We start from the raw sequence: 17,106 nt of genomic DNA on the forward strand, positions 1-17,106 counted from the left end.
TTTTGTTTACATTTTGATGGATTATGTAGAAAAAGTAGAATTGGGCTGAAAGATCTATCGCTTTATCACCTATTCAGGTTGTAAATCGTGTTTTTAAAAAGTAACTAAGTAATTAATTACTTTTGAAAATAAGTAATCAGTAAAGTAACGGGATTACTTTTTTTGGGGAAGTAATCAGTAATTAGTTACTGATTACTTTTTTCAAGTAACTTGACCAACACTGCCTTTGATTCATCAGTTTCGGAGCATACAGAGAATACAGAATTCAGAGAATAGGAACTAAATCAGGAACATCATCTGGCACATGTTGATGAAGCATCACAGTGCTGCAGTTTCTTTTCCAGCTGTTTCACATGCTGGATAAGGAAAGCTGTCTCACCAGGCTGGTCTGTGTCAGTGATGGCGTGCTGCTGATGGAGGTGCTCGGCGACAGTTTTCCTGCTCCAGGATGGGATTCTCTCAGCTGCTCCAGTCTTCTTCTCTTTTAGGACTCCTTGAAATGTCATCTTCTTCAACACTGAGGGGAACAAAAAGAAACTAGTGTTAAGTCACGTTACCACATGGTTATGTTACTACGAGAGTATCTCAGCCTGTACTGTGGTACACCTGAGCAAACAGTCTGAAAGTTATATCATGCTTCAATTTTGAGGTCCATTTCCCTTTTATTCCATTTCTCCATACCTGCTCACAACATCAGGCAACACAATCACAGAAAATGCAAAGCACAAACTCTGACACAAACTGCACAACATGTGCCTGTATGAAGAACGTTAAGTTCTACAACTATTTCTTCTTTAGCTGGGATGGTTTACCTGCCTCTCACGAGAGATCAGGACAGATCACATCAGCACTGTAATTTTCTCTGCTTTGTTTAGCCTCTGCAGAGCCTCTGCCAAGAAACAGGCTCTGCAGCCCTTTGTGACTCTGGTAGTTCTTCAGAGAAAACCCCTCCGACTCTCCACGCCATCACCATCTTGGAGCACAAACTGCTGTTCTGCCAGCATGTGGACAACATAACAGGAAATCCCAACAAGTTCCTTCTGTTCATCTGGATGTTTTCAGTGGGAGAAATGTTTTATCTAAGTGACTTCTTTAGGCTCATCCACAGAGAGTTGGGGAATGCCTGCATAAAGTGAACCAACTCATTTAGTTAACGACAACAGGCCCACATAGCATGCAGGTATGGCCCGGATCTGGTATCAAGCCGGCACTGCTGGCTGACTTCTGGCATGTAAACACATATGTCATCCAGATATGGGCCAGGCCTGGCAATGATGGCACTGTCTATGTGATGGCATGCCACATCTGGCTTGATTGTGGTTTGGTTTATGTGGCCCAGGCTCATAGAGAACAGGTCTGGCCCGGATCCGGCATCAAGCTGGCACGTCTGACTGACTGGTGTCATGGCAGGGTGTATGTCAACCAGATGAGGGCCAGGTCTGGCAAAGATGGCGCTATTTATGTTCCTATTTTCCTATTTTAGTTAGAAGATCCAAATGCCATGTTGTAATACTATACTGCTATGGTAGCTAATGTTTCAAATGCAGGTTTGACAGGTTTGTGAGTGTACACTTTATCCAAAACCTAGTGAGGGTTTACTCAGGTTCACCACTAGGTGGCTGTAGCTCAGGAGGTAGAGCAGGTCACCTACTGATTGGAAGATTAGTGGTTCAATCCCCGACTTTTGCATGTCAAGAGTTTGAATGTAGTTAGGAAGCACTCAGTTTAAAGAAAGTGTGCCATTAGGTAAATGTGGCATTTTATATAGAGCACTGTGAGTAATCTGGGAGAGTAGAAAAGCGCTATGAAAGAATCAGTCCGTTCACTGTCTGAGCAGAGGCTTGTTATGTTATTTTTGCACTGTTTTGCATGTTATGGCACATGTTGTTATTACATGGCTTGATTAAGGTACACATTAGGCTGACATATGACATCCATTGGATCAGGCTGGTCTGCTTCTACCCGGCCAGTCACCAGGTTAATCTTGGCTTTGGCCTCTCAGTACTCTTCTATCCCCATCTATCTATTATTGTACGATCTACTGTACACTATAAAGTGCCGTGAGGCGACTGTTGTTGTAAATTTGGCGCTATATAAATAAAATTGAATTGAATTGAACTGTCCTTAGCTTTGAGACAGTTTCTTTGCTCTGCCTGCAGGAGTTGGTTTCTCACCTGAAGCCCTCAGCTTCCCCTCATGATGCTCTCCCTCCTCGATTTTTCAAAGAGGTTTTCCTCACTATAGCACCATTTGTACAATCCATTGTAAATAGTAGTCTGTCCTCTGGTGTTGTACCTGTGAATCTTAAACATGCAGTGATTCAGCCTCTACTCAAGAAACCTGCTCTTGATCCTGATATTATTGCAAATTACAGACCTATTTCCAAACTGCTTTTTATCTCAAAAATTCTTGAAAAGATAGTTTACAAGCAATTAATGTCCTTTTTAGAAGAACACGGTATTTTAGAAGTTTTCCGATCTGGTTTTAAAGCTTTACATAGTACCCAATCTGCCCTTTTAAGAGTTTTTAATGATGTGTTTTTAGCAACTGACTCAGGTGTGTTATTATCGTGCTGTTAGATTTAACTGCTGCCTTTGATACAGCGGATCATAACATTTTAATCTCCCGTTTAGAGCAGTTGGTGGGTGTTAGCAGTACCGCACTGCAGTGGTTTAGATCCTGTTTGGCAGAGCGAACTTTCTCTGTGAAACTTGGTGAGTTTGTATCCTCTGCTGCTTCTCTTCAATGTGGGGTCCCACAGGGTTCGGTTTTAGGCCCACTTCTTTTCTCCCTATATCTCCTACCCCTTGGCTCTATTTTTCAGGAAACATGGGATTTCTTTCCACTGTTATGCTGATGACTCCCAGATTTATTTCCCACTTAAAAACATAAATTGTGTCTCAGTAGACCCTATGCCTTGATGAAATAAGGGCCTGGATGGCTTTGAACTTTTTACATTTTATTGAGCAGAAAACAGAAGTGATGATTTTTGGTGGCACTTCTGAGGCCACTACTATAGATCTTGGTTCGCTGGCACAGTATGTTAAACCAGTCATCACTGATCTGGGAGTTAAAATGGAGGCAGATCTTAAACTTGAAAGCCAGGTCAGAGCTGTTGTAAGATCTCGCTTTTTTCATTTGAGGCAATTAACCACATTAAAGCCCATCTCATCGAAACAGCTTTTTGAGACAGTAATTGTTGGGTTTATATTTTATTACTGTCATTTGTATTAAGAAACATGTAATCATTTGTGTTTAGAAGTATATAGTTGATGGCATATTGAAAGAATGTCTCATCCTAGGAGGTCTGTAACAACTCTGTGTAGCATGAAGAGGGGAGTGCGTTCACTCTTCAGAGTGTTCTGGCATAGATCACACACCTCCTAGGAGAGGTCGTATCTTCTCTTGCTGATATATGGTATAGCAAACACACGTATATCTGTTTGAGTGTAAGGGCCTTTTGTTCAGATGTACCTCTAGACTACTGGCACCAGCTTTGGGGAGTCTTCACGAGGTCACATCTTGACCCCCCCACACACACACACACACACACTTAGAATTCTACGTATTCAGTAGAATAATGCAAACTAAAACTACATAATAATTTCACAATCTTTAATTAGGGGAATAACATGGCATAAGATAATATTATAATCCCACACACGACACACACAGACAAGGTATTCTTTGTCCACATGTGTACCTATATGAAACGTCATATATTAATGAACCTATGCATATTCATGTAACCACAATAAAATGAGTGCTATGGGGAACCTGGCTGAGAGTCTGACGGAGGTCAAGTGGGTGGAACGACACTTGGCTCCAGGCAGGTCTCCCTCATACATGAGTAACACAAAGAACTTTGCCTACTTGTGTCTTGCTTTTTGCTGTGTAGTAAATTGTCTTGAACGTTCCAGCGAATAGGTTTATGCTACAAACCTATCAGTAATCCATGCCTTTGTTACATCTAGGCTGGATTATTGTAATGCACTGTATTGTGGGGTTAGTGATGCGTCTATTAGGTGTCTGCAGGTTGTGCAAAATGCCGCAGCATGTCTTTTAACTGGAACAAAAAAGTTTGACCACATTACCCCATTTTAATTTCACTCCACTGGCTACCTGTTCATTTTAGGATTGTTTGTTAAATCTCTTAATGGCACCATAGAGGCTAAGATGAACAGGCACATGGTTCTCAATACATGAGCGGGGCATAGAAAGAGATAGGCAGAAACACCAGAGGGGCCAAACATGAGCTGCTGGTAGACCGAGCAGTCGTCCTAGACTACAATACCACACTGATGTGTTCTGTGTGTCGAAGCTTCGATGCCCGTGTCAGATAATCTCGGGGGAGTTTTTGTGAAGCGCGTATCGAGGCTTGCTTTGATTACGTATGCAGTGACGTTTGAGGCCTCGCAGGCAGTCCGTACCATGTGACTGATTCAGGAAGTGGCTCGCCGGTTCGCGCCAGATTTGAAATAAAATGGGCAGCAAAACACAGCTGATTCCCCCCATCACACTGTGTTGTGGAATTGGATTACGTACGTCCTACATAGTTTCTTGAGCATTTCTTCTTCGATGGAACCAACAAGGAAGAGATTTTTTTTAATCTCCTCTCTTCTAATAAAGTATGCACACAGTAATAAATATCACGAATGATAAGCACCGTAATATAAAAAAACAACACTACAGATCCTATAATCTGATTTCTGTCTTTTAGTTTATTAAAAAGTGAAGCGCCACACACTAGTTTGTGTCATTATCCAGATGTACATAAGCATGATTACACAGTTACTAGAGGCGGGTTTTCATTATCGATTAAAATCGATTCTAGCTTGGATAACATGATATCGATTCATTAAAATCCTGAATTCAATTCAATTCAATTCAATTTTATTTATATAGCGCCAAATCACAACAAAAGTCGCCTCAAGGCGCTTCATAGATACAGAGAAAAACCCAACAATCATATGACCCCCTATGAGCAAGCACTTTGGCGACAGTGGGAAGGAAAAACTCCCTTTTAACAGGAAGAAACCTCCGGCAGAACCAGGCTCAGGGAGGGGCGGGGCCATCTGCTGCGACCGGTTGGGGTGAGAGAAGGAAGACAGGATAAAGACATGCTGTGGAAGAGAGACAGAGGTTAATAACAGATATGATTCAATGCAGAGAGGTCTGTTAATACATAGTGAGTGAGAAAGGTGACTGGAAAGGAAAAACTCAATGCATCATGGGAATCCCCCGGCAGCCTACGTCTATTGCAGCATAACTAAGGGAGGATTCAGGGTCACCTGGTCCAGCCCTAACTATATGCTTTAGCAAAAAGGAAAGTTTGAAGCCTAATCTTGAAAGTAGAGATAGTGTCTGTCTCCCGAATCCAAACTGGAAGCTGGTTCAACAGAAGAGGGGCCTGAAAACTGAAGGCTCTGCCTCCCATTCTACTTTTAAATACTCTAGGAACAACAAGTAGGCCTGCAGAGCGAGAGCGAAGTGCTCTAATAGGGTGATATGGTACTACAAGGTCATTAAGATAAGATGGGGCCTGATTATTTAAGACCTTGTATGTGAGGAGCAGGATTTTGAATTCAATTCTGGATTTAACAGGAGGCCAATGAAGGGAAGCCAAAACAGGAGAAATATGCTCTCTCTTTCTAGTCCCTGTCAGGACTCTTGCTGCAGCATTTTGGATTAGCTGAAGGCTTTTCAGTGAGTTTTTTGGACATCCTGATAATAATGAATTACAGTAGTCCAGCCTGGAAGTAATAAATGCATGAACTAGTTTTTCAGCATCACTCTGAGACAGGATATTTCTAACTTTAGAGATGTTGCACAAATGGAAGAAAGCAGTCTTACATATTTGTTTAATATGTGCGTTGAAGGACATGTCCTGGTCAAAAATGACTCCAAGGTTCCTCACAGCGTTACTGGAGGCCAAGGTAATGCCATCCAGAGTAAGAATCTGGTTAGATACCATATTTCTAAGATTTTCAGGGCCGAGTACAATAACCTCAGTTTGATCTGAATTAAGAAGCAGAAAGTTAGCGGCCATCCAGGTCTTTATGTCTTTAAGACATTCCTGCAGTTTAACTAATTGGTGTGTGTTATCTGGCTTCATGGACAGATAGAGCTGGGTGTCATCTGCATAGCAGTGAAAATGTATGCTATGTCTTCTAATGATGCTGCCTAAGGGAAGCATGTATAATGTAAACAGAATTGGTCCTAGCACTGAACCCTGTGGAACTCCATAATTAACCTCAGTGTGTGAAGAGGACTCTCCATTTACATGCACAAACTGGAGTCTATTAGATAGATATGATACAAACCACTGCAGCACAGTACCTGTAATACCTACAGCATGTTCTAATCGCTCTAATAGGATATTATGGTCGACAGTATCGAACGCTGCACTGAGGTCTAGCAGGACAAGCACAGAGATGAGTCCACTGTCAGAGGCCATAAGAAGATCATTTGTAACCTTCACTAAAGCTGTTTCTGTGCTGTGATGAGCTCTGAAACCTGACTGAAACTCTTCAAATAAACCATTCCTCTGCAGATGATCTGTTAGCTGTTTGACAACTACTCTTTCAAGGATTTTTGATATGAAAGGAAGGTTGGAGATTGGCCTATAATTAGCTAAGACTGCTGGGTCTAGAGATGCTTTTTGAGTAAAGGTTTAACTACAGCCAGCTTGAAGGCCTGTGGTACATAGCCGATTATTAGAGATAGGTTGATCATATTTAAGATCGAAGCATTAATTAATGGCAGGACTTCTTTGAGCAGTTTTGTAGGAATGGGGTCTAAAAGACACGTTGATGGTTTGGAGGAAGTAATTATTGAAGTTAACTCAGAAAGATCAATTGGAGAAAAAGAGTCTAACTTAACATCAATGGTACTAAGAGTAGCTGTAGATAATATTACATCTGTGGGATGATTACTGGTAATTTTTTCTCTAATGATAAAAATTTTATTTGTGAAGAAGTTCATGAAGTCATTACTAGTTAACGTTAAAGGGATGGTTGGCTCAACAGAGCTCTGACTCTTTGTCAGCCTGGCTACAGTGCTGAAGAGAAACCTGGGGTTGTTCTTATTTTCTTCAATCAGTGATGAATAGTAAGATGTTCTGGCTTTGCGGAGGGCTTTCTTATAAAGCAGCAAACTATTTCTCCAGGCTAAATGATGATCCTCTAAATTTGTGACACGCCATTTCCTCTCCAGATTACGAGTCATGTGCTTTAGGGTACGTGTTTGAGAATTATACCACGGAGTCAGGTACTTCTGATTAGAGACCTTAGTTTTCACAGGAGCTACAGTATCCAGAGTCGTACGTAGTGAGGAGGTGAAATTATTAACAAGATAATCGACCTCTGTTGGGGTAGCGTTCAGATAGCTGCTCTGCTCTGTGTTGGTACAGGGCATTGAAGATGATAACAGTGGGTGGATTATATTCTTAAACTTAGTTACAGCGCTTTCAGAAAGACATCTACTTTGATAAAATCTACTCTCCACCGCTGTGTAATCAATTATTGTAAATGTAAATGTTATCAGGAAATGATCAGACAGGAGAGGGTTTTCAGGAAACACTGTTAAATGTTCAGTTTCTATGCCATATGTTAAAACAAGATCTAGAGTGTGATTAAAGTGGTGGGTGGGTTCTTTTACATTTTGAGAGAAGCCGATTGAGTCTAATAACAGACTAAATGCCATGTTGAGGCTGTCATTTTTAGCATCTACATGGATGTTAAAATCACCCACAATAATTATTTTATTTGAGCTCAGAACTAAATTAGATATAAAGTCTGAGAAATCAGACAGAAACTCTGTGTAAGGCCCAGGTGGACGATAGATGATAACAAGTAAGACTGGTTTCTGAGTTTCACAGCTGGGGTGGACAATGTTAAGCATCAGGCTTTCAAATGAATTAAAAGTCTGTCTTGGTCTTTCATTAATTAATAGGCTGGTGTGAATCGATTATAAATTTATTTTGCCCGAAATGCCAGAATCTCACGTTAAACCTCACTAAATTTCAACAACCACCAAACAGCTAGAACAGTAAATGAGAGCATGAACGTGGATTCTGCACAAAGACGTAAACACAAAGCACGGACCCGCCGACGGATCAGAATCAGTGAGATCAGGTTCCCCAGGGCGGCATCACGGGCATTGCCAAAAAAAAAAAATGCTCGTACTCATGCTGCCCCGACATCAGCCAGCGCATATTGGGAATGGTACAGGCACCGATCGGTTTTCTATCGCCCATTTGCTGGGAGTAAGGGCGCCCTCCGTTTGCGAGGTGCGCCTGCTGCTTGCGGCGCAGGGAGGAGAGGGCGGGGCGGCGGGGGATTCACTGGTGGCTGGAGCAGCGTCTAATAACCAACTCGCAAAATAAAACAAAATAAAAACAAATCAACAAACACGAAAACACCAGACATCATGATACAGACTTATAATTTGCACCGATGTTTCTTCGAAATTCTGTATGCAAAAAGTGAGCGCGAGAGCCCTCGTTGCGCGTGCTCGCTGCTGAAGTCAAAGTAAACTTTATTGTCATCTCCGCTACATACAGTCCAGTATATAGAGAGACGAGACGACGAGGCTCCAGTTACAGCAGTGCAAGTAAACAAACAATAAATATAAGAAGAGTAAGAAAATAAATACACACTTTAGGACTAGAGGTAAAGGGATCAATAACAATTTATAATTTATAGTTTGATGATTTAAAGTCTCACACACAACCTGTCAAAAGGGGAGGGGGGCCGGCTGCTTCCAAATAGAGCACATTTCATTCATATTGTTGTAAATCCAAGCCCATCATGTATTCTTGATTTCAAGTTCAAGTTCAAATTTTATTCGCCACATACAGTGGCAGGTTGCCCTGCAGTGGAATGAACCCACCCCCCGACCTTACACACACAACACAGACATCACATAGGGATACAAGTCAGAGAATGGTTGCATTACAGAAAAACCACTGAAATATACACTACAATGGGAAAGTACAAAAGAAAAAAAAGAGACCTCTGCTCATGCTGGGCTATAGAGGACAGCATGAGAACAGGAAACAAAAAACTCCTCTGCACAGAAAGCACATAAATGTCCACAGTATAACATTATGGAACACGTGACCAGCAACAGGGTTGGGTGGGGGATGAGGAGTAATCCCAGGCAACACAGCAGCCATCCTGCCACTGCGCCGTGTCTCCAGCAGGGGCCCAGACCCGCCTCGTGTTCCCAGGAGGCAACAAGCATCGAAGGCATTGGAAGGGGACGGGGGATGAGTGAGTGCTTATCAGTGTAAATGTATGTGTGTGCGTGTCCAGAGTTCAGCTGAGACAGTGTCCTTCGCCCTATCAGGCTAAGTAAACAGTCTACCAGCCAACCCAGGTGGCCTTGCATGGAATGGGAAGGAACAGACTCAACACAGTCGTTATCAGGGAGTTTTTGTTCGGCTCCAGCCTTGAGCCCACAGCTGGCGCCGAAGGGGTATCCGCATTATGATGGTGATTTTTCTTTTGCAAAGACTCATGAGAATTTCAAGCTGTTTTTAACACTCCGACACTGGTCTCTCAATCTCCCGTTGGATAGCTGCGAGTTTCTCCATGATGTTATTAACTTTCAATTCCGTGGTCTTTTCACTCTTTTGCTCACAGAGCAGATTCTGAGACCTCACGACCGCAGCCAACTGATCCGCGATGTAATCCAGCTTCCGCCCAGAGGTGTTGTTCCGAGTGGATTCTTCCCTGATGTAATCCAATATACGCTCAGAGGTGTTATTCTGAGTATTCACTGCAGCTGTAAGCTCATCCAAGCTCTTAACCATGCTGCACTCAGTGAGCCCTTTCTGAGAAGCCGCACCTCGTCCCATCATTTCAATCCCAGCGGGCAGCCTTGGGGGGGTTTGAACAGCCGGTTCCGCTCTCTCAATTCTCCGATAAGCCAGGGCCAAGCCAGCTCCGACCAGCAAGAACCCTGTTATCATGGTTCCGAATAGGTAGATATCTTCAGCGTCCTCGATCCACAGTCCCGCCAGGCACACGATCCTCGATTTCTGCCACCCGTCCATCGTGTATCCGGCAGGGAAAGTCCCTCCAGGACACTCGGGCTCTCCCGAGCCCAGACTTCTCGTTGAGAAAAGGGTGCCAATAACATTCAGAGACCAGTTGATCAAATCCATAATTCTCTTTTAGGTTTTAGAGAACAGACTGTGAGAGAGTGTTCCAGGCAAGTGAAATACACACAAGACAAGACAAGGACACAAGAGGCTAAGCAGGGAAGATAATGGGAAGGAGGAGAAAAGTGCGACTGCCTCGCCGAGAGCCAAACAACCCAGGATTTGAATCCTGGGTTGTGTGAAATCCCAGAAATACACCTTAGACAAAGTGAACTAAGGTGTAGGTGTGTTAGATCATGTTGTGGTGATCCTCGAGTTGGGGGATTTGTGTTCATACTGGAGTGCAAAATTAAAACCAATGGAAGATGGACAAGAAAAGTTCAAAGCCATCAGGTACTTTATTAATCCCTAAGGAAATTATGTGGGTTACAGTTGCTCCAAGAAGAAATGGTAAAAATAGTAACAGTAACAGACTAAACTCCAAATAATACATTATGTTACAGATTTTAATATTAATTAGTCATTGTCAGTTGTTGATTTGTCCTGTTCTCATTGTATGACGAATGGCTGTTTGGTAGCCGTTTACATACAATAGATACTCTCTCTCTCTCTTCATATGTGTGTGTGTGTTTCTCTGGCGAAATTCAGTGTGGTTCCGACAACAGTTTTATGTTAATGTATAATCCTTAATTAATATGTTTTGTGTGTGTGTGTGTGTGTGTGGGGGGGGGCGCAGAGGGAGTGTTTGCCCGGGGCACCAAACAGGCTAGGACCGCCACTGAGTGAGATGTCGCCTTTCTCACCCGACGGCACGGACACGGTCCGGGCTGAAAGCCGACAGCTCGCTGATGTTTCGGCGGGTCCGCGCTTTGTGTTCACGCCCTTTTTGCGCTGATTCTGAAGCTGTTAGTTTTATCTCTCTTCAAACAATACTGAGTAAACCAGCAGCAAAAGAAGATCCAAACTACGCTTCACAAAAACATCGTCATGAATTTTCTCTGACTTTTGCTGTTTTGCTTCCACCAGGATAAAATCACACTTCATGCACATCTCTCTCTTTCTCTCTTTCTCTCTCTCTCTCTCTCTGTACTTCAAGAACAGTTTCCCGTCTAAAAATCTGTTTTCTTCATTATTCGCTTGCTTGTTACGCACAAGTCTACCGTTGTTTACAGCGCTGTCGGCCGCTGTTTTTGTCCTTTTACTTACTTCTGAAAAGAAAGCCTCATTTCTGCTGTTCAATACTGAACAAATTTGAACTTTTTAAAATTATGCAAAATTGCAAAACGCTGTGTCTCTAATAAAAACCTCTGTAACTTTGCTCTGCTTCACTTCAGCAGCATCAGGTAATGTTCATCTGTTGATTAATGGTTTTCTTTTGTTTTTGATCTACTGCAGAATATTTTTATAAAATCCCAGGCCAGGAAAATCACCTTCATGTTTTTCTGTGTTTTATCCTCAGCTACTTTGACACAAAGGCATCTGCTGTGATGCTTACACCTCTGATAAAGTCTGGAAAGTGTCAGCTTTCTTTTTATAGATATAAAAATATAGAAATGTACTGATGCGTGATCTAATTATAATATTTCTGACTGTCTGAGGCAAAATTTCCCCGAATTGAATCGAATCGTGGATCAAATTGATTCTAGAAATCAGTGACGACACACAGCCCTAACAGTAACACAATCATACCAAAACTCTGTCCTGATAGTTTCCACTTTCTCTTTTGTATCAAACATACTGAGACAATATTCGGGATAAATAACCACGAAAACAATTTATTTATTCAGTTTAGAGGTTTACACATCACATCATTATAATCACAGAGCCTGTTTCACTTGAATCGTCCACTTGATGGCGCAGTAGAGCAAATGAATCATCACAGTCCTTCGAACCATGAGTCGAGCAGTTGGATGGAAGCTTCAGTTCATCACGAGGCTTCATCTCACCATCACTAACTCAGTCATTCCACGAGAATGGTTAAAATTGGACTTGGATGTTTTCACATTTTTTACCAAAATGTATTATTTATATGTATATCCCACATCATTAAGGATATATTTAACTATCAGAAAAATGCATTTTCCCATCTCAGGCATTAGTTTTCTTTTATTATTGATCATATTTTCAAGATGTAGTGACTGTAATTCTTCAACCCCGTTATGGACACTTTGCAGGCTCTCTGAATATTATCATAAAATGTATTTCTAAAGACATCAATATGTTTACATTAATTAGATGTCCCCCATACTAATTCAATAATTTTACATAGAAAAATTACATAAAATCACAAATTTTTACTCTCTTAAATCCTGAAATGTAACTAATGAGTGAAAGCAATCTTGTCATTTTTCATCAAAAATTTAGTTTAACTAAGAATTGTAATCAAAATCAATGATCATATGATAGCGCTCAATATTTTAGACTGAAATCCCCAAACATTAAATTATTTTTTCAACATTTTAAGAAAATTATATATGAAAATGTAGGTGTGACGGGGTTGAGACTAGCATAACAGGGTTGAAGAGACAAATACAGCTTTACATATAAACAGTTGTTTACTCCTAAATTCAATGTACAGGGTTTTCCATTAGCATTATATCTCACTTTGTAACCATAGGAAGGACACCACATACAAACTGCAGTAGAATTAGGTTTTATTAATCTCAAGTAAAAACAACCACAACAGCACATTAACAACTAACAAACATTGTAAAGTGAATTGCTCAAATGTAACATAATGTGTGTGTGTGTGTGTGTGTGTGTGTGTGTGTGTGCGTGTGTGTGTGTGCACGTCTAGGCATAAGTGCTGATGAGGTGCTAAAAGTCACCTCATCCTTGCTCCGATAACATACAATTAAACTTGATGAACTGGTTGAAGTAATAACAATAATAATCAGTTAACGATTTCAGTGTGTCTGTCTGTATCAGTGCCTGTGTCTGTGTCAGAGTGTTTTTGCATCTGTGTGCCTGCATCAGTGTGTGTGTCTGTATATATGCATGAATGTGCCGGTTGTGTCATGAATTCATCTTGTGAGTCGGTTCCACACCTCTTTCAAGACTTCCACATGGCGCCTTGTCACAGCCTGTGGGGGTGGAATGAGTTCAAGGACATCATCAAACAGGTACTAGAGGATATCATCCTGATGCAGCCAGAAGAATCGGTTTGAGCCAACACGATGCATGCATTTGACCTGGACTTGTGTTGTTTGTATGTTTAGAATGATGCCTGGATACAAATGATCGTCATATCTGAGAATACACCATTTACCAACCAGCTCTGGACTTTCCCACTGGATTTCTTTTTCTGGATTCTGTCTGTGATACAGCCGTTTCTATCTTCTGGCCAAAGGTGAAACACTGGGTGTTGAAGCACTTGCAGTTAAACTGCTTCCGTGTTGTGCACATGCAGCTTACATCACGAACCATCGGTTCTCCTGGAGCTACAGTAATGACCTGGTGAATTCTCATGGTTCCAGGAACAGCTGGTATCTGCTTCGGCATTTTCTCCATAGCTTCCTCAACATCTTCACTTTTCACAAAGAACAGTTTCACACTTGTGTTTGTTTCAGAAAAGGCCCTGAATAACTCTTCTGCATCTGGGATGTCATGCCCCTTTGCTACCATCATGTCAGCTGCTCTTTTTAAGGGTCCCCCGACACCATCTGGTGCTCCTTTTCCATGACTGGCCTCGAAAAATTCCAAGAACCAGCCTTGAATCCTCTTCTGTCCAGTTCTGTAGTGAAAAGGTAGAAGTTTCCTCGTTGTTTGTATCGCGTACAGGCTTAAAAAGTGCAGCACAGACACTTGTGGATGTTGGCCTTGAAGGTAATCTAGCACAGGATTTAGCTGCTGCCATATTGCTGGAGGGCCTTTATGTCTACTGGGGGAGATGGTGCTAAAGCACACAGGCTCTGGCTGTGTCCCAATTCAGGGTCCGCACGCTTGAAGTACGCGTACTACGTACGGTGCGTAGTACTATAAGTACGAGAAGTGCGGAAGTGAGAGGCGTGTGAAATGGGTCATAAATTTTTGTCATGACATCACTTTGAGTAGTTGAGTATCTGAGGCTGAGACCACAGGACTGTAATATATATATATATATATATATATATATATATATATATATATATATATATATATATATATATATATATATATATATATATATATATATATATATATATATATATATACACACACACATACATACATACATACATACATACATACATACACACACACACACACACACACATACATACATATATACACATATAGTCATCATATTGCTGTACAATACAGCAATATGATGACTATATGTGTATATATACATATAGCAACAAACACAGCAGTGCTACTGATCCAAAATACTCAAAGCTTCATAGAACTGAAACAAACATTTATTTTTAGCTCCATTCTGCTGCTGATACATACTTTAGGTTTCTGAACATTAAACTTGTTGCTGCCTTTCATAGTGTGTAACTTGAAGGCCCTGAGTACTTTCTCCCACACTGAAAACACTGGATGATCACATTATTTGAACATTACCTAATAAGACTGATTCAGGACAGACAGTTATGTTAAACTTTCCTAGCAGTCCTTCACAAACAGGGAACAGTCTGTCTATTCTCTCCATCTGTCAGCTGCTGCTGGCTCTTCCTCCTCCTCTCCCTCACACACTGCTGAGTTTGTCCTGGTGGATCATCAGGGGTGCAAAGCCTCACAGATGATGTGCAGCAGTGGGTCCCTCAGTCTGTCCTCACTCTGGACACTTGCAGTCGTCACACATGGACATCAAATGTGTGATAAGCTGCAGGATTCAAACACAAGTGTAACTTATAAACACATGTTCATACTTTTATTCCACAATCAGAGAGAAAGAAACAGAGAGAGAGTGCAGGACAGACAGACAGGTGACAGTCTCAGGTGTACACACTGCTACACAACAGCACCAGAGAAGGAGGATTTAGTGTTTGTGTTATTACGAGTGCTGAACAAGAAGAGTTCCCAGATGGTACAGTGGACACATGTGTGACTGCTGTGATTAAAGCATCTTTCTTTCAGCTTAACGAGTGAACCGTCAGCTCGTTCAAACACACGTTAAAGTCCGTTTGGCTCGACACCACCGAACAGAGGCAGCAATATAACATAGCTAACATTAACAGTGCAGTGAATCCTGCTTGTGCCGTGATATTCAGGACTGCAAACCGAGCAGCATCACTGACTTTCAGCTTGTTGTGTTTGTGGATATATGACTGACTTTAATTATCCACAAAATCATCACATTCTCTGTAAGGTTAAGGTCGACTATATATATAAGTAGAGGCTTTAAAACCAAGTTAACGCTGAGAGTGCAAAAATCACTAATGTCACATAACTTTGCCGACATGTGGCCAACAGTAATGTTTTAATGTTCTACATTATTAAACATTCGCACATAAATAAGTGACATAACATTCAGTACTTACTTTTGAGAGTTCACTCTTTGGCCGCTCCCTTCTGCCGTATTTTGCAGCAAAATTATCCACACCCACCGCCGCGCATGAATTGTGGGATATAATAATAATAATGGATTGGATTTATATAGTGCACCTAAAGCGCTTTACAATGCCACTATTCATTCACACACTGGTGGAAGCAGCTACAGTTGTAGCCACAGCTGCCCTGGGACAGACTGACAGACTGGGACAGGCTGCCGTATCGCGCCATCGGCCCCTCTGGCCAACACCAGTAGGCAGTAGGGTAAAGTGTCTTGCCCAAGGACACAACGACCAGGACAGAGAGCCCGGGGATCGAACCGGCAATCTTCCGGTTACAGATGCGCTTCCCAACCCCCTGAGCCACGGTCGCCATATATGGGACCACGAAGCGTGCACCGGACCACGCTTGATATTTGGGAAAATCGACGGCACATTTGGAGTATGCATTTGAAGTACACTTCGAATTGGGACAGCCGTCGTCGCGTGGCGGTGACGTAATCGCACTTAAAATGTGTACTTCAAGCGTGCAGACCCTGAATTGGGACACAGCCTGAGAGTCCACCAACATACAACACACCAGTATGAAGGGTGGCCTGCTGATGTGAAGCCCCAAAGTGGACCACCTGAACTTGACAACTTTATTTACAGCTGTAGTTTTCTGAGAAGTCAACATGTATCAAAGCCTCCTCCCCTGACATGTTGTTCTTCAGCTCACGGCAGAAGGCATACTGCTGCTTGATATTAAAGTGATGCATTTGAAATTTCTTTACAAAGCTCTGGAAGAGCTCAATGAGGTCCTCTTGTGTGCCCTCCACAGATTTCTTGACTGTCACCTTGACAGTTGCCTCCATCTCTCACGCTCACTCTGCAGGTTTCTCTCCCTTCTTTCAGGATCAGCTTTAAGGCGTTCCCGATACTTCCTTTGCCTTTCTGCTGCTGTTGTTGGTGCCATCTTACTCGCATCCTTAACATGGAACATAAATCACATTCAGCATGCATGCAGTATAAGAACGGTGATTGAATATAATAATAATTGATTTAAATAATTGGATAACTTAACAACCAAAGTATTAAACTCTCAACCCCATCACAATCTCACAACCCCGTTACAATCAAAAACATAACAGGGTTGAGATTTTTGCACAAACTGGCCGCTGCTCAATATAGTGACTACCAGACAGAGAACACATGGCATGCATGAAATTCAAAATCACCATATATTCATGAACTAACAAAAAGTTTTCATAAGTAATAGTTTTCTATCTTTTTTTCATGTTACGGTGTTGAGTCATTGAGGTTGACGACCACAATATCACAAGATAAATGACTAAAATAAAGGAAAAGAATGGAGCAACTTGCCTGTCTCTGTGGTCCTGTTGTCCAAAAGACTTCAGTGATGTCACTTCCTGATGTATACGAATTCTGGATCACACCATTGTATTTATGGGGGTGGGATCATTCATGTAACGGGGTTGAAGGGTTAGTCAGGTACAGGAATAATTGTGATTTTATTGAATA

The 17,106-nt window shown here is 41.8% G+C and overlaps 1 protein-coding gene, 1 long non-coding RNA gene and 1 pseudogene across 2 annotated transcripts; all 3 read right to left on the reverse strand.

Moving 5' to 3' along the window:
* Positions 1-9,541: 9,541 nt before the first annotated feature.
* LOC146389316 (uncharacterized) lies at positions 9,542-10,171 on the reverse strand. Its single transcript, XM_084924736.1, has one exon. It carries the CDS (start codon positions 10,169-10,171, stop codon positions 9,542-9,544), a length of 630 nt encoding a protein of 209 aa, XP_084780862.1.
* A 2,435-nt stretch (positions 10,172-12,606) lies between these two features.
* LOC146389317 (uncharacterized) lies at positions 12,607-14,144 on the reverse strand (annotated as a pseudogene).
* Positions 14,145-14,490: 346 nt separating this feature from the next.
* On the reverse strand, positions 14,491-16,550 carry LOC146389318 (uncharacterized). Its single transcript, XR_014800146.1, has 2 exons — positions 16,422-16,550; positions 14,491-14,918 (listed from the first exon to the last, which is right to left on the reverse strand). It is a non-coding gene; the product is annotated as an uncharacterized LOC146389318 (long non-coding RNA).
* Positions 16,551-17,106: the final 556 nt, after the last annotated feature.

The sequence above is a fragment of the Perissodus microlepis genome, chromosome 4 (assembly GCF_051167445.1).
Source record: "Perissodus microlepis isolate ML-2025 ecotype Zambia chromosome 4, ASM5116744v1, whole genome shotgun sequence".
NCBI lineage: Eukaryota > Metazoa > Chordata > Actinopteri > Cichliformes > Cichlidae > Perissodus > Perissodus microlepis.